Source organism: Eupeodes corollae, chromosome 1 (genome assembly GCF_945859685.1).
Source record: "Eupeodes corollae chromosome 1, idEupCoro1.1, whole genome shotgun sequence".
Classification (NCBI taxonomy): Eukaryota; Metazoa; Arthropoda; class Insecta; order Diptera; family Syrphidae; genus Eupeodes; species Eupeodes corollae.
In genome coordinates, this window is record NC_079147.1 from 117,451,510 (window position 1) to 117,468,374 (window position 16,865).

The following is a 16,865-nucleotide window of genomic DNA, read 5'->3' on the forward strand; positions in this document are numbered from 1 at the left end:
AAAAACTGCACGCACACGTCTACAGCTTACATCAATATACCGCACACGTTTACAGTTGATATAAATTTTCGACGAATAAATGACAGTGTTCAAAAAGTATAGAAATGAGAACAACGAATTTCAAAGTGCTTACCTTACCTTAAATGGACATGTTTTGTGCAACAATTAGTTTATAAAAGACAATGCATTAAACCTGATTCAGATTGTGTGGATTATAAACTAAATCGAAAGGGTTCAAATGTTTTCTAGAGGTTTTCTATCTAAATCTGAAGTTTCGTTTTCATGATGACGGGTAGATGAGTATTTAAGGTTTTGAATGGTAGCGTAGTATGAATTATAGTTGAAAGAAATGCGGTAGAATAACTTATATGGATTATTGGCAAACTAATAACGGATAATAAGTTCCATATAAAACTCAACTAATTAACTTCTCAGAGGAAGTTATTGTAATCAGATAGATTTGTCTAAGCGAACATTTTGACATTTTTCCACGTTTCGAGGTTATTAAAATCGAAATTTTTAAACCGATTTATATGCAACAAAGAATGACGTTTTTGAATTCTGGTAAAATTTTGAGAAAAATTAATTGACAATTTTTTAAAAAAAACTAAAAAATAAAAGTTCGTCAACATTTATTTTCAACTCAATTATCTTTACAAGATGTAAAGATGTTGGATTCATACTATAATCACTTTGTAAAATATATTTACAGAAACCCAACAATGAGTTTTTTTCGGATTCGGTAAATAATTGATGTTCACGTTAGAGAACAGTCTTAGAAAAATCTAATTGTATTTTTTACAAGAGAAATAAAAACTTTAAAAAATGTAACTAAAATTAAAAAAAAAATTATTTTCGACCTTAAATATCGGGAACAAAAACCGATTTTGAAATCAAATGCAATATATTATTGTTAACTCTTAGTAAATAACTTTAACAGTTGGGGCGCACCCCTGTATCCTTTTGTAATGTATATTCATACACTTGTAGCACCAGTGGCACTAGCCCTACCTATGCCAGCTAAAGGTCTTTTCATGGGTACTGCCTGTTGCGAGGAATTTCATTACTCAACTTTTCATTACCGCAGCACAAGTTTGGCCACGTGTATTTTTTTGGTTGATATATTTGTTTTATTTAATAATTATAGCAATTAAAGAGCGAGGAAACATTTATGGCTGAATCACAAACAGGTTTCAGATTCGGCTTCGTCTGCGTTACGGTGGCCTTTCTTCGAGGTTGCTTTGAATGACATTTGTATTATTTCATCCCTCCAAGGAGCAAATAATTAGTTTGTTGCCATTTTGTTCAGATAATTGAACTAGAGCTTCCTTTTGGAGTCACATTACGTTACATTACGTTCTTTTCCTTACGAGTGTCAATCGAAACGTGAGGTCGAAGCTCCATTGTGATAGCATGCATTGAATTCCTACGGTTGAACTCGTAAACCTCAGTCGAAGCCGAAGCTGAATTGTGTTTGTATTGCAGCCATTATGGCTGAATCACAAACACGCTTCAGCTTTAGCTTCGTCTGCGTTACGGTAGGCCTGCTTTGAGGTTGCTTTGAATGACATTTCTATTATTTCATCCCTCCAAAGAGCAAATATTTTGTTTGTTGACATTTTTTTACAGCTGTTGAGCTGTCAGCCAAAGCAAATGTTCAGATAATTGAACTAGAACTTCCGTTTGGAGTCACATTACGTTCTTTTCCTTACGATTGTCAAACAGAACGTGAGGTCGAAGCTCCATTGTGATAGCATGCATTGAATTCCTATGGCTGAACTCGTAAACGTCAGACAAAGCCGAAGCTGAAGCGTGTATGTGTTTCAGCCATTATTTCTATTTTAAATTCATTTTTAAAGTTAGTTTTTTGCATACAACACACACACAAACATGGTTCATTTGACATTTCTTCCCTATTTTTTTGGGATTTCATTGATTTTAGTGCTCACATGCAAAAAGTACTTTGAATATACCCAAACTTCCACCCACACCGAATCCAGCATGCCCACCTTAATACCTAGTTGTTAGTACGCCACCACAGCGCCGTACTTGTTTAAGGCTCAAAAAACGAAATACAAATAAAGTAGGGTTAAGTCCGAAAAAGAAAATATGTTTTTTTATAACTTAAAGGTGTTTCCTCGCCTTTAAAACATTTTCTATTGAGACCCCTGCCTAGTTATACAAAAAAATCAGGAGGAAGTTCATGCTGTGGTAATAGAAAGTTACCCCAAAAAATATCTTTTTTCTTTTTTTCTTGCCAAATCTCAAAAAAGTAAATTGTGCTTTTTTAATTCTTCCTTCAATCTTAAATCATATATATTACACCAATCTTAGTAGCATTTGCGTACTATTTTTTATAGATTTGAATTTGCATGAAAAAACTTTGTGTTGGATTTTTATAAGAAATTTACTGAATGTCGAAAACAATATTTTATGTGAGATAAAATTAGTTTAAAGTCAATTTTTTTAATTTTTGAAAATATATTTGAGTCTAAAGTAAATTTTTACCAAATCTTAGTATTGTTTATTTTAGGTTTTTATTTTTTGTAAGAAAACTGTCAATTCGATTTTTCTTAAAATTTAACCGAATGTTGACAACAATATTTTTCATAAAATTAGTTAAAAGCCATTATCTCAAATTTTTAATATGATATTTGAGTCGAAAACCAATTTTTATCAACTTTAAGTAATGTTTTATATTTAAGTTTTTATATTTTGTAAAAAACTGTTAGTTCATTGTTTCGAAACATTTTACTGAATTTTTATAAGATAAAATTAATTTGAAATAAATATCTCAAATGTGGAAAAGATTTGTTCGTTGAAAGCTCATTTTTATCCATTTTCAGCAATCATTTTTTTTTAAAAACCGTCAATTCGATTTTTCTCAAAATTTTACTGAATTTTTACAACAATATTTTTTTTAAATATAAAATTAGTTTGAAGGCTATAACTGAAATTTTTGAAAAGATACTTACATACGTTGAAAATCAATTTTTAACAACTTTTAGTAATGATTTTAGTTTTTTGGTTTATATAAAAAATTTTCAATTCGATTTTCCCCAAAAGAAACGTTGTTTTTCTTTGCACAAAATTATTTTGAAGATAAAATCATATTTTTTTCAGTTTTTTTTATTTATAAAAAAATCGTTAACTGGATTTTTTCCCAAAAATGTATTAGTTTGGTATCACATTACAATACATAATTTAATTCAATCCTCTAGTGTTATTGGTTCGGAGATATTTTCGGTAAACCAAAATATTTACATATTTTTTAAATTGCTAAGTTAAAAAACGACCCACTTATAGTCCTTTCTGCATCTTTCTGCATTATTTTCTGTATAACATAATTTATTTGAAGTCGAGATCTTTACTGTTTCTTCAGTTATGGACAACGAAACAAACTTTGCGAACGTACGGACGTACGAACGTTCGTTCACACGCACGCACAAATATTTGCTTGAAAATCTTTTATTTCAACTCTAGGGACCTTGAAAAGGTATCTCCTCTTTAATGGAGATACCGATGCACTGCACATTGGTCTTAAAGTTTTGAATATCAAAATGATAACAAAAAACAGAGCTAGGTAAATCATTCCACAGTCTTGATGTGCGGTTAAAAAAAGAATCTCTACTTGACAGTACGTCCGAAATTAAGCTTAAGGTTAAACTGATGTGCATTCCTACAAGTACGAGTATTACGGCTGTATTGGCTGGTTAATTCGACAGAAAACTGTTTACAAAAATATAGGTAAAACAACGAAAGGCATGAAACATTGCGGCGGTGTTCGAGTACCTGCCTAAATGTGCGAGTTATATTCAAGTTTTGTATGAATGAAGGCTTTGTGAATTGCAGCCAGATCAAAAGGGGTGAAACATTTCTTGCACCATCGGAGCAATCCTAAGCACCTAGCACCAATTTTAGCAAAATCGAATATGTGATCATTCCAAAAGATGTGATCTGTGATACGCATACCAAGTACTGAAAGTTGATAAGCTTTCTGGATAGTGGAATCAGGGGTACGTTACGCTTTAACGACAGGAACCAGCATTGAGTTTTCGAATCATTAAATTCTACACGGTTTTTGATTTCTTATCATACGCTGCCGTTGAAGTTCCACATACGAAGGATGTGAATCTAGAAACAAATATGAAAAGCTGGAGGTACTGTCACCAGCAAAACAGTTTAATGGATTTAAAGTGGCAGTGAATATGAGGAAGAGAGTTGGAGACAAAACGGAGCCCTGGGACTATTGGACCATAGTTAGAGGAGGAGGATGATTCGCGTTTTTTAGGGATAGGCTGTACAAATGCTGTTTTCTATCCACTCGGAAAGAGACCTGTAGAGTAGGAAACATAGAAAAACTTACGCAGTTCAGAACAATAGGTGAATACTATCCGGGCCATCTGATTTGTTCATGTCAAGGTATTTCAGTACTCTTGCAACTGTACGAATGCGAAAGAAGATTCGTCCCATAAAATCGACTTTTTTCCATTCTCAGCATTTGGTGGAAGCGATCGCTGTCCATTGTTGATAAAATGTGCTCCCGATAGACAGTGGTTCATCCACGACGAGAAACCAGAACAAAAAAAATTGTTTTTGTTTAGTTCATTTAAGATTTCATTGACGTCATCCTCGTTTTCACTTTCATTAATTATATATTTGTTCATACTCTTAATAACTATTATTTCTTCGGCAGTTCAATTATCAATTCAATTATCTTTTTCCCTTTTTTGGAATCTTTTTGGAAATTAATAAAACAAATTTAAATCAAAAATATTTTTTGTTTGTCATGACAAATGTCAGTTTCAAACTAATTTTGACATAATTACTCCTGTTTTGCTATTGACTAGAAAAGGAGTGTTCACGATTTACAAAAAAAAATGCAATTTTGAACATTTTGGTTGCACCGGATATCGAATACCCCCATTTTACTTATTCCACTTATAAGCTTAATAACTAAAAGAAACAGTACTAAAAAACCCAATGGCATGAATTCAAGTCAAGTTCAGGTCCATAAATTACAGCCCAAGGAATACATCAAACAAACATTACCATTATGTTACCATGGAACCAAAGAATTAACACAACAAATAATTTTCATTCAAATAAATAGAGTTTTGTGTACATTATAGGAAAACAATAAAATGCAGCTCGAATTAACAAGAATAAACTATGGAAGTGTCAACACAACATTACCCAATTGTTTAAAATTATTACCAACAAGAACTCCAAAAAAACAACAAAAGGTTATCATTTTCCTAGAAATAGTTTAGGGTATGTTGTGATGCAACTTTTATGTTAACAGATTGCTGTTGGTGATTTGGATGGCAATTTTCAAATCTTCAGTGTTAAAGCATCCGAGGTGCAACTGACTTACCAAAACTATATTGGATCAAAAATATCAAGCGTTCAAATAAGTGGAGTTGAAGGTAAAATTGATAAAATTAAGAATCAAAAATTCAAACCTAATCTTTGTCTTTTATTTTTTGAGGGACATTATTGGATAAAATATTTGTAGCTTCCGACTACGTAATCAAAGCATTTACGAAAAAGGGCAAAATGTTTTTGACATTTGATACAAACTTAACTGAACCCTTAAAATCCATGTTAGTAAAAAACTGAAGCGAATGTAGCTACTTGATGAATAGAAAATATTTTGTTAAACTTTTTCGAACTCAATCTTAAGGTTTGTTTCCGGAGCTGACTTGTTTATTTGTGGGAATCATGTTTATAGCCACTATCGAGACTGCAAGGAAATTGGAACTTATTTATGCGGAGACACAATAGTAGATGTTGCTGCACTTTGTCTCAATAATGTAAGAATTTTTTATTTCTTTTCCGTCTATGCATATGATTACATTTAAAAAGTTCACGTTTATTTATCACATTTAAAAAGTTCACGTTTAATTGTAAAATAAGTTTATTTTCAAACGTTAATATGCTACTTAATTTCTCTGAAAAACCCTAATTTATTAAATCATTTTTTCAATTTTTTTTTATACATATATATTTAAAGTTTCTGCATTTTTTGATACATATTTTTTGTATGCAGTTATTAAGTTTTACCTTTGAATTTCTTTAAAAAATTTGATCCGTTTTTGAGATATCGAATTTAAAAAGAAATTTTTTTAACTCCAAAATATAATTTGATATTTTTGATCATCAAATATTATTTAAACAATAAGGGGCAATCAGTAAAATCCATGAGTAAAATTTTAAACAAAAGGAATCTGAAATCTGAAAAGTTTTATGGCTCAACTATAATATACTCATAACCGAAAGTAAGCAAATATCAAAACCGAACGAAAAGTTATCAAATGTTATCGTCAAAACAAAAAGCAACCATAATGGATTCAAGTAACTTTAACAAATTTTATATTTTCTTAAGCTTGCGCCATTTAAATGGCTCTTGCGTAATTGCGCGAAAGTTAGCGAAATTTAACGAAACTGAGCAGAATGTCTATTCTGTTTTGTGACATATATGGCTGCGTATTGGTTCGTTCCCTTAAGCTGGCTTAAGCTCGGTTAAGTCTATTATAGTTGGGCCTTTACTGATGAGCGTTTATAGCAATCAGTAAATTTAGGTCATTATATGCTGTTTTCTTTCGATCAATAACATCGAGCTCCACGGCTCAGACAATTTTTTTACTGTTGCTTTCATCAATAAAATTTTTAATAATGTGATCGGAACAGTAAAAAATTGGATCTCCAACAGTAAAATGAAAGGAAGTTGTTTGGCTTTTGGCAGTCAGCTGTTCAGTAAAATGAAATTTTATCATTAACAAAATTAAAATGGATTTATAATTGTTTGCATTGTTTTCTTTTGAAAAAAAAATACTTGAATATAGGTTTCATCTTATTGAATCGGTAACATGTTTTAGGAAATGGTCAAGAAAAAATGTTACAGAATATTTTATAAAAATCTATGTCGACGTTTTTGAGAAAATTCGAATTTAAAATATTTGACGAAATAAATTGTATACTGTTATTTTTGGTCTAAGGAAATTAAAAAAACGCGTTACGCTAATCTGAATCACGCTAACAGCAAAAAGCAACCACGCTAACAGCATTTTCTTACTGTCGTAAGGTCATATATGTTTTAATAAAATATCGAGTTCGAATTTTGTACGAATTCAATACTGGACATGGTTCTTCATGTCGCAGTAATAACAGTCACATAGAGTCTGTGGACTGTAGACTGATTCCTCTATAGGTGGCAAACAATACTGAGGTTCCATTCATTGGACATGCTTACTGCCCACCATATCACAGATAAGTTGGTGCATGCTCTGCAATAAAGCGATGCGCGGCTTTATTAGATTTAAGCTTAGATATGGCAATCTTTACTTCGTCTAAGTAGGGAGGACGGTATTGTTGGCTTTCGTTGTCTATGTTGAAGGGATCATCCTGCCTGACAGCGGAATTCAGTTCGTCGTCGCCGTTATACAGTCTGCAGAAGTGGTCCGTCCATATCTTAAGCATTGACTGCGGTTCCACTATGTTGTTTTCACTTTCGTCTTTGCAGCCTTCGGTTCTAGGTTTATGTACTTGTGAATTTCGTTTCACCTGTTCAAAAAACTTTCGAACTGCATTCCTAATTTAATTTACTGTTGCTTTATTAGGCAGGTACTATTTTACCATTTTAATTTAGACTACCTTTAAGTCGTTTTTTGTCATTAGATAGATAAACCTTCAATTAAACAGACTTAATATTTCAAATGCAGGCAACCCTATGTAATGCACAGTTTTGGTAAGGGAACCCTATATTGTTAGAATAAAATAAACAATCGTTTGGAACCAAACTCAATTAAATTACAGATGAGGGTATGTTTACTCCGCAGAACCAAACTTTAAAGAGGTAAATTTCCAATAGGGCCAGGATATAAGTAGACTACTCTAGTTTTTTTGTCCATCCTCATGTTATGGACTCTCATTATATTTGCCCGATTTGTGTAAATAACAGATGAGGATAGTTGAATCCTTACTTTTAATACTAAGCACTTTTGGGCCTTAGATTGTAAATAGCACTTATTCCTATTTCAATTGATACCTATCTTTGATAAAATATTGGTCGTTGTCGTTGTTGTTGAGTTGTTTCCAACACATTTCACACCTTTTTCCGTTTTAATTTTCATATAAACAGGAGTAATTTATTTAATATGTCATGCGTCAGGATTGAAATCGTATCCAAAATGAGTTATGGGCCAAGGGCTCGTGAAATACGTTCATATGACGAATTTGCCTGAACGAAACATAGTAAAACAAAAAAAAACACTAGTGTATATTTAAATTTTGTAAAATCTATTTACTTAAGAAAGAAAATTATTTATCTAAAGTTAGTGTTGAACTACACAAATGTTGTAGCTTTATTGAAATGGCAGTTCGTTGAAATATTTTTATATTCGAAATTAATCTTGAATTTTAGAAAAAAAGACGCCAAACACGTTGTTGAAGATTATAATCCAAATTGTATTCTACTATATTAAAGAAGATAAAATATAATTCAATAAGAAAGTGACACTATTAGAAGTAATGCAGAGTTACAAAATACATATACATATATCAATTAATTCTGATTCTCATTAAGGTCATAACAACTCTCCTCCACTTGATTGATACTTAGGAGGGATCTAGATTATAATCCCTTAACAAAACTGGTGGTTTACGTTGACGTGATGACTGAAGAATTGGTATGTAGGTGGTCTATGGAAATGATTCGTTTGATGTGATACGGTCTCGCATAGTCAAAACGTTGCCAATTATTTTCTGGTTCTTCTCAATGATGAAAGAAGTTTTCACTGGACTGCTCTTAGTTGATACACATGCAGAACACAATCACACCTAAAATTCGATATATTTTTGTATTCAAGGTCAATACCCGTAACGCCTGGCAAGCAGCTTAGTTTTTGTTGCTCGAACATGAGCAGAGCTCTTTCAAAACAGTTAGCTGTAAATTACTTAAAATAACTACTCTATGGTCTCTGAATAGAATATTACTTTTTATGGTATATTCTGATTTATAATCTCCTTTCCGTAGCAAATTGAAAAAAAAAATATTTAACTCGCAGTTTGTGATATGTTCCTTATGATAGAAAAAGGTATGCATGGCTAAGTCCAATCACCAATGTGTTAGATATACTGGGATTAAGATTTCTTTTGAGTAAGTGACTTTTAAATTGAAACCTTTGGCGAACTGTTTCATCTTAAGAAAATGCAAAACAATGCATTAATTTCAAAAATTGCTGTTGATTCAATGACGTATCCAGGTAACGGACGTAATATGAATCGAAAATTCAGCCCTATTAAAAAAAAGGAAAAGGAAAATTTCATTATTTTTTTTTATACAAATAATTTTTTTACAAAACTTGATATCTCAGAAAGGAGTGAACATTTTTAACGAAATTAATGTAAAATGTATATTTTTCAGCACTAAATTACTACATACCAAAAATATTTTTAAGATAAAAAACGGTATACATACAAATTAAAAAAAAAAACGCTGTAACGATTTGCCAAAAAGAGTTAATCTAGGTTTCTTGAGAGATAAGATGACATTTAAATTTTTGAGAAAAAAATATTTTTATCAGGTACACAGTCATGCATTATATTTTTTTCAAAATTGATTTTCTGTTGAATAAAACATTTAAGATCATAAAAAATTAAAGAAATCTACTTTGTGAATTAGCTTAGATGTTTTAGAACCGAGATTTAAACATGAATTTCAAGAATATAAATGTCCCAAAAACAGGAAAAGTGACACTTTTGCTAAACTAATGGCTAATTTAAAAACATAATGCCCGTTTCATACTTATTAATATAAAAGCTTTGAATATCTTGAGAGCTGAAGTGAAAAGAGATTCTGAAACGTGTTATTTGTGACTGCCACACAAAAATGTCTTTCCAACTTATTTGTTTAGCTTAATTTGTTATTATAATATATTCAGAGAAATTATGTACACCTATTATAAAATTCAAGAACCAAATATTTTTCTCTCTACAATTTTCAAGTTTTGTTGAGTCCTTTAAGATCCAAATATTTTCTAGCATCAGCTCCAATCTACGAATAAGCAAACTAATAGCGATAAAAGTAATAGACCCCCAAAAATTGTAACAGAAAAAACTACGTCAAAAAAGCCAGGAAATCCTTTATATTCGTATCAGATTCTTTTTCTTATTTGCATTAATACAAATGGCAACAAAAAAGAATATATTCTTCTTGGCAAAAAATAAAATTTCAAAACAATTTCTTACATTCCTGCATGAAAGCAACAAAAACCCTCTAAAGTTTTGTGTTTTGCTCTTAAGTACGGCATATTTAGAAAATTGTTGTAATCTTGAAATACTTTCATATGTATGTAGAGAGTCGACCAAATTAAATAGTTAGACTTAACCTTGCTGGACAACAGCCCTTGAAGTGTGTACATTTCATGTTAGGATACACATTATGTTGTTTAATTTTGTAAGCCTCCATAGCAGAACATTTTTAGGCGGTGACTAAAAGCTCCTTCTCCTCCTGTTAAGCGTGTGATGTCCCTCCCTGATTAAAAGTCTGTATCCGCCCTTGAGTTGATTGTATCAATCACAAAAAACTACAATCTTTTACGAGTCTGCGGTGATCACAATTTGTATTGTGTACAGTTAATTTGCTAAGCGTTATAAAAGAAATTCAAATTAGGAGAAATATATTCGTCAACGTGCTCTTTCTCAAAAACGTTGCTTACATTTGTGCTTGACTGGCGAAAACGGATCAGGCAATTTAATTTTAACTAAAAAAAGTTGTCTACATTAACAACTGCACGGCGACTTCACAATCTATAATAATTTAAGTGGAACAGGGTAGTTGCCTCTGTGAGTTTGAAGCTCGAAAAGGAATTGGAAATTTGGAAAAACGCAATAACGCAAGATTTAAAATTCGTCGGAAAAAGTAGAAACTTCATTCGCTATCCGCAATTTTCAATAAGCTATACTTTGTAAAAGGGAAAAATTGAAATCACTGCAGGAGAAAATAGCGAATCCTTAAAACAACACATTACAAAGTGGTTAAAATTTAACAAAGTTAAAGGCACTTAAAAGGTTTCAAAATTTTAAGAACTTTTAAAATTAAAAAGGACCTGTGAACGAGAAATTATCTCATAATCTTTTCGATTTACCATATAAAATATGTTATTAGAAATGTAGATTTCACTCTGTGGAGAGGAACGTGATACACCATATTATGGGCAGCATGACCATTAAAGAACGTGGGCCCTATTGGTTTGCACAGACCGGGAATTATTTCCGATAAATTACTATAATACATTTTAATTAAAGCCATATTTAAATCAAAAATTTAATATTTTTTATACCTAATATTCTTTCATAGACAAATCGAATCCTAACAGTTTTAGCCTGCTCTGGTCGAGTTTTGCGCATATTAGAGAATTGTCGTGTTCGACAAATAGTAGAAGTAGATAGCGTTCCAACAGTTCTGCACGTCTTAAAAAACGTACTTGGTAATCGAATTCTTTGTGGGTTTACAGATGGGAAGATCATACTTTATAATTTTGGACAATTTGCTAGGGAAAGTATTTAAATCATACGTAAATTATAAAAAACATTTTATTTTAATACATATAATATTCTTTAGTCAAGCAAAGAACAATAGTAGATGCTACATCCAGGACAAGCGCCGTCACATGCATTGACACCTATGATTTGCTTGGAGACGGAGTTCATAGCCTTATAGTTGGAAGACGTGATGGAACAATACAAGTTTTTACTATGGCTACTGATGAAGACACGGATATTGAGTGCCGGCAATTATACAATGAAGTAAGTTTTAAAGATTGTGTTTATTATTTACACTCAATCTTTTTTAAATCAAAGTCACCAAATCAATATTAATTCATCTTTAATATGATTTCTATGTTTAAGCTAAGAAATTGAAAAAAGAAAGAAAAATGTTAATTGGCAAAAACAAAAAGGTCTTGTTGACAACAGCACGGCTAGTTGGTAATTGGACGTACAAGAACCCCGATTTAGTTTGTTTTTGTGTCGGCGTCCTTGACCTTGATCGTGAATAAGGATGAGCTTGCTTAAGATTAGGATTTGGATCAAGTTTCAAGACAAAACAGATACTCCCTGCACCACTTCTGCTAAAACTGCTGACTTAGCCAACTTAGAAGATAGAAGCTCTCAAGTCGTCCGTTGCCTTGCCGGCACCGGTTCCGCAGGTAGCGATTGTAGCTGCTTCCAATTCGCACTGTCATAATAGATCTCCAAAATGTTGTGAACACCCAGGGCAGCAAGGCAAAACTAACTCGACCATTAATTTTAAGAATATTATACACCGGATCTGTGGCATGATTGTTAGATCGTTGGACTGTCATGCAAGGGTTCTTGGGTTCAATCCCTGCCTTTGCCACCTTTTCGCGGATACTGCCTCTTGTGAAGAATTGACAAATCCTTCAAGAGTAATTCTTGTCATGAAAAAGTGCTTTCTTAAATTAGCCGTTCGGATTCGGCCTAAAATTGTAGGTCCCTTCCATTCCTGACAACAGTACTTGCACACAGGAATGGTTGAGAGCTGTAAGTCACTAGGCCCGGGTTTCCAACGGACTGTTGCGCCACCCAATTTATTTATTTAATACACCGGGCCGAAGGTCATTTGTAGAATCACAAATCAAATAAAAAAACATTAAAAGAGAATGGTCGACCTGCACGATAATAATTTCCATTCGATCGATTCGTATTGCTTAAATGTTTTGTATGTTTTGCTGTTTTGTTGAGAAAGTTGTCAGTTAAATTATTCTTAACAAAATTCAGCATAAATAACAATATTTCGCATATAATGAAATAGTTTGATTTCAGAATCTATTTTTGTTTACGATATTTTTAGTCGAAAACCAATTTTTACCGATTATATAAATAAATACAAATTGGATGAAAAAATTAATTTGAAGTCAATATATTCTATTATTCAGAAGATATTGAGAATCGAATATCAACTTTTACCAATTTTGCATACTATTTTGTGTAGGGTTTAATTTTTATGAAAAAACTGACTGTGGATTTTTATAAAAAATTTACTTAGTGTTGAAAACAAAATTTCTCATGAGATAAAAATAGTTTCAAGCCAATATCATAAATGTTTGAAAAGATATTTAAGACGAAACCAACTTTGACCAACTTTTAGTATTATTTTTGTTTGGGTTTTATTTTTTTTTTAAAAAAACTGTCAATTCCATTTGTCTCACAAACAGATGTACGGACGGTCGAACGTACGTACACACGCACGTACAAACATCTCCCTGATAATCTTTTATTATTTTTATGGAAACGTCGAAAAATGCTCAAAAATTTGGCCTTTTCCGATACTTCTTTATCATTAAGCGTTGTTTTTAAATTCTCTTCATTACGTTAATAACAACAAAAATATAATTGCATTTTGCTCTTAGACATACATACATTCTTCTTCTTTTTCTATTTTGGTTTTCTCGCTCATTTTTACCCAACCGCAATGCACGCCCTTGTCAAAATAAGTTCCAAATTCTTTCAGCCTCGTACCAACGAAGGTCATGAAGTCCGTTTCTCTTCATTATAGTACCATTTCAATATATATGTATACAACGCTTAGAATTTTATGTATCCAGCATTATGTTATCATTCTAATATTTGTTTTTCAAAATTTTATATTTTTATAGTTATTCTTAGAAAGCATTTCAGCAGTACAAGGTGGATGTGTTTTTTCGCAAGGTTGGTCTGAAATAGTTGTACTTCTATTCTCTGGAAATATATTTGGCTTGACCACCCAAATAATTGATGCAAGTCTTACCAATAAGGAAACTGTCAAAAAACCTTTAACTCTTAAAAATGCAAAAAAAGTTTCTGATCCAAACGATGCTAAAACATCAAACGATGAGAAAATTTTAACTAGTCTACTTGAGGCAACCGACATGAACCAGTCGTCTACATCGATTCAAAATAAGTTAACATCTGCGTTATCAAGCATTCAAGTGAATGATTCGGTGAGTATGTTCCTACATTTTTAGTTTTTTAACAAAATAAACTTGGAAACAGTCTTATGTAGAATTTAGAGTTTTAAGAATATATGATATTGTATAGCAAGTAGGTATAAGTGCACTTGGCTTTCGGAATTTTGTGTTTTGAGAAATGTGTATATTGGTGTGATGAGGTTAGCGTTAGATCGTCGTATTATTAAGGTATTTACAATTTTTTGTTCATTGAATAAAATTTGTAAAATTAATATGTATAGTTCCTCTTGTCTCATAAAGATTATATTTGCGAAGTTAAATGAATGAATAAATAAATGATTGAATGATGTTAAAATGGTAGACATGTGTCTTAAAGAGGACACAAGCGTCCACAGGGTTTTCGCAAACCTCACCTCTGTCTATTAACACCTACTCCCACCTCCCGGCAGTGAACATCGGGTGCCTAGTACCTTAACTGAAGAATGGGTTCCAACCCCATTGTGTAGCAAATGAGGTAGGGGAAAGAGGTTTATCCACTTTGGCACCTCGCCTTTTATCCAGATGGCAGCTGAATTATAAATTTAAACGTTGGCGTCTACAATTCCAGTTAGGTTGAACTACTTAGTAAACACATTATAGGGCTAATCAGCAGAATAATCCTAATATGCGCATACGCCCCCACAAAAGCAGGGGATGACAACACCAATTATAAGTCCTTCGAGCTCTTGAACAAAGCATGTGAGCAGTCTTTTAGATATGATATACAATTTTCCTGAGCGATTTTAATGCCAAGCTCGGAAGGGAAGATATCTTTAATGAAATAATAGGGAAAAACAGCCTGCACGACAATCCGATAACGGATTCAGGCTCATAGATTTTGCTGCGGGACCAAATATAATGGTATCCAGTAAGCGTTTTTGACATCTTAACATTCACACGGGAATTTAGGGTTTTCTCCCGCTGAACATAATCAAGCAAAGCTAACTGGAGCAGTCGGTGATCACCTGCGTCCATAAAAGTGAAAGACGTACCCTTTACTCAAAAGTGAAATGCTCTTAAAAGTATATAAATAATAATTTATTATTACCAACATACTGGATCTGTGCATATACATACAAATAATGACAAATAATTTGTCTTTCTAAAAAAGGAAAAAAGAATATTAGTTAAATTTGATGAAAAACGAGTTAAAAACAATAAACCGAGAAAATTCGGGAAGAAATAAAAAACTATGTTTATTCTTTGATAATCAGAAATAAAGTAAAGTATATATTTATTTTTATAATAAAAATAAATTACAAAGAAGAAGTGATTATTCACTCAGTGTTTAAAGCTAAGATTATAAACAAGTGTAAAGTATTCATTCTTTTAGAACAACACTTTCCCTGAATGAATAATAACAAAATTAAAGATAACTTAACTAATTAATCCTAATCGCTTAGCATCTACTATGTGCTTGGTAGATGGCAAAGCTTTAGTAAAAATATCGGCTAACATTTCCTTGGTTGGAATGTATTTCAAATTTATAATTTCATCTTGTATTTTTTCTCGAACAAATTTTGTTTTTGTTTCTACATGTTTGGTTCTGGCTGAATATGAGTTATTTTTCGCAAGTTGAATAGCGCTTTTATTATCACAATAAATAACCATTTGCTTGGAACATTCTGGAAACATTTCAGCCTCTAAACGTTTGAGCCACATTGATTCTTGTACAGCAGCAACCATAGCCATGAACTCCGACTCAGTTGTAGAAAGCGCCACAGTTGCTTGTCGTTTTGATGACCATGTAATTGCGGCACCTTGCATCGTAAAAACGTAACCTGTTGTTGACTTACGCTGATCGATGTCGCTTGCCCAGTCGGCATCGCAGAATCCTTGAATCTGGGTAGGTTCCTTCAAGTAGATAAGTTTCTTGTTTATAGTGCCTTTCAAATATCGAAAGACCCGCTTTATGGCCATCCAGTGAGCTTTCCCTGGATTGTTGCTGTACCTACTTAACAAATTGACTGCATAACTTATGTCCGGCCTAGTTGTTTGAGCGGCAAATACCAGGGAACCAACAGCTTCCATGTATGGCACTTTGGACATCAATTGTTTTTCCTCTTCTGTAGTTGGGGACATTTTCAGCGATATCTTCTGATTCAAATCTAAAGGTGTCGATACTGGATTGCAATCGAACATTCCAAATCGCTTCAGAATTTCGGAAATATATTGAGATTGGTCAATCCCAATTGTTCCAGCTGACCTATTTCGAGTAATGCGGATTCCTAAAACTGAAGATGCATCACCCAAGTCTTTCATTTCGAAGTTCTTCATTAAGATTTCTTTAACAGATAATTCTTGTCTTTCATCGTTGGAGAAAATCAGAACGTCATCTACGTAAACAGCAACGAAGATCATGCTGCTTTTGGAAACTTTATAATAGATGCATTGATCGGCATCAGAACGCTTTAGACCAGCTTCCAAGAGCACATCATTCAACTTTTCATTCCATACTCGACTGGACTGTTTTAATCCGTACAGAGATTTATTGAGCTTGTATACCTTTTTTGATCCATCACTGAAGTTATCTGGCTGTACCATAAAGATGTCTTCTTTTATGTCTCCATTCAAAAAAGCAGTAACAGCATCCATCTGACAAATATTGAGGTCATATTTGGATGCAATCGCAATTAAGAAACGAATCGACGAGTATCTAGCCACAGGTGAAAAAGTTTCTTGATAGTCGATGCCTTTTTTTTGGGAGCAGCCTTTAACTACCAAACGAGCTTTATACCTTAATACATCGCCATTCACATCTCGCTTCGTTTTAAATACCCATTTGCATTTGATGGGATGTTTGTCTTTGGGTAGGTCTACTAAATTCCATGTGTGATTCAAATGGAGAGAATC

General features: G+C 32.5%; 1 protein-coding gene across 1 annotated transcript in view; it reads left to right on the top strand.

Annotated features, from left to right (window-relative positions):
• Positions 1 to 5,095: 5,095 nt before the first annotated feature.
• Positions 5,096 to 16,865, top strand: part of LOC129942800 (Bardet-Biedl syndrome 7 protein homolog) — a 30,288-nt gene continuing 18,518 nt past the window's right edge. The window contains exons 1-7 of the mRNA XM_056051874.1: positions 5,096 to 5,246; positions 5,306 to 5,429; positions 5,492 to 5,606; positions 5,687 to 5,816; positions 11,363 to 11,564; positions 11,627 to 11,811; positions 13,683 to 14,006. Of these exons, the coding sequence (XP_055907849.1) occupies positions 5,145 to 5,246; positions 5,306 to 5,429; positions 5,492 to 5,606; positions 5,687 to 5,816; positions 11,363 to 11,564; positions 11,627 to 11,811; positions 13,683 to 14,006 (1,182 nt within the window). The 5' untranslated portion in view covers positions 5,096 to 5,144. The remainder of the gene's footprint in view (positions 5,247 to 5,305; positions 5,430 to 5,491; positions 5,607 to 5,686; positions 5,817 to 11,362; positions 11,565 to 11,626; positions 11,812 to 13,682; positions 14,007 to 16,865) is intronic.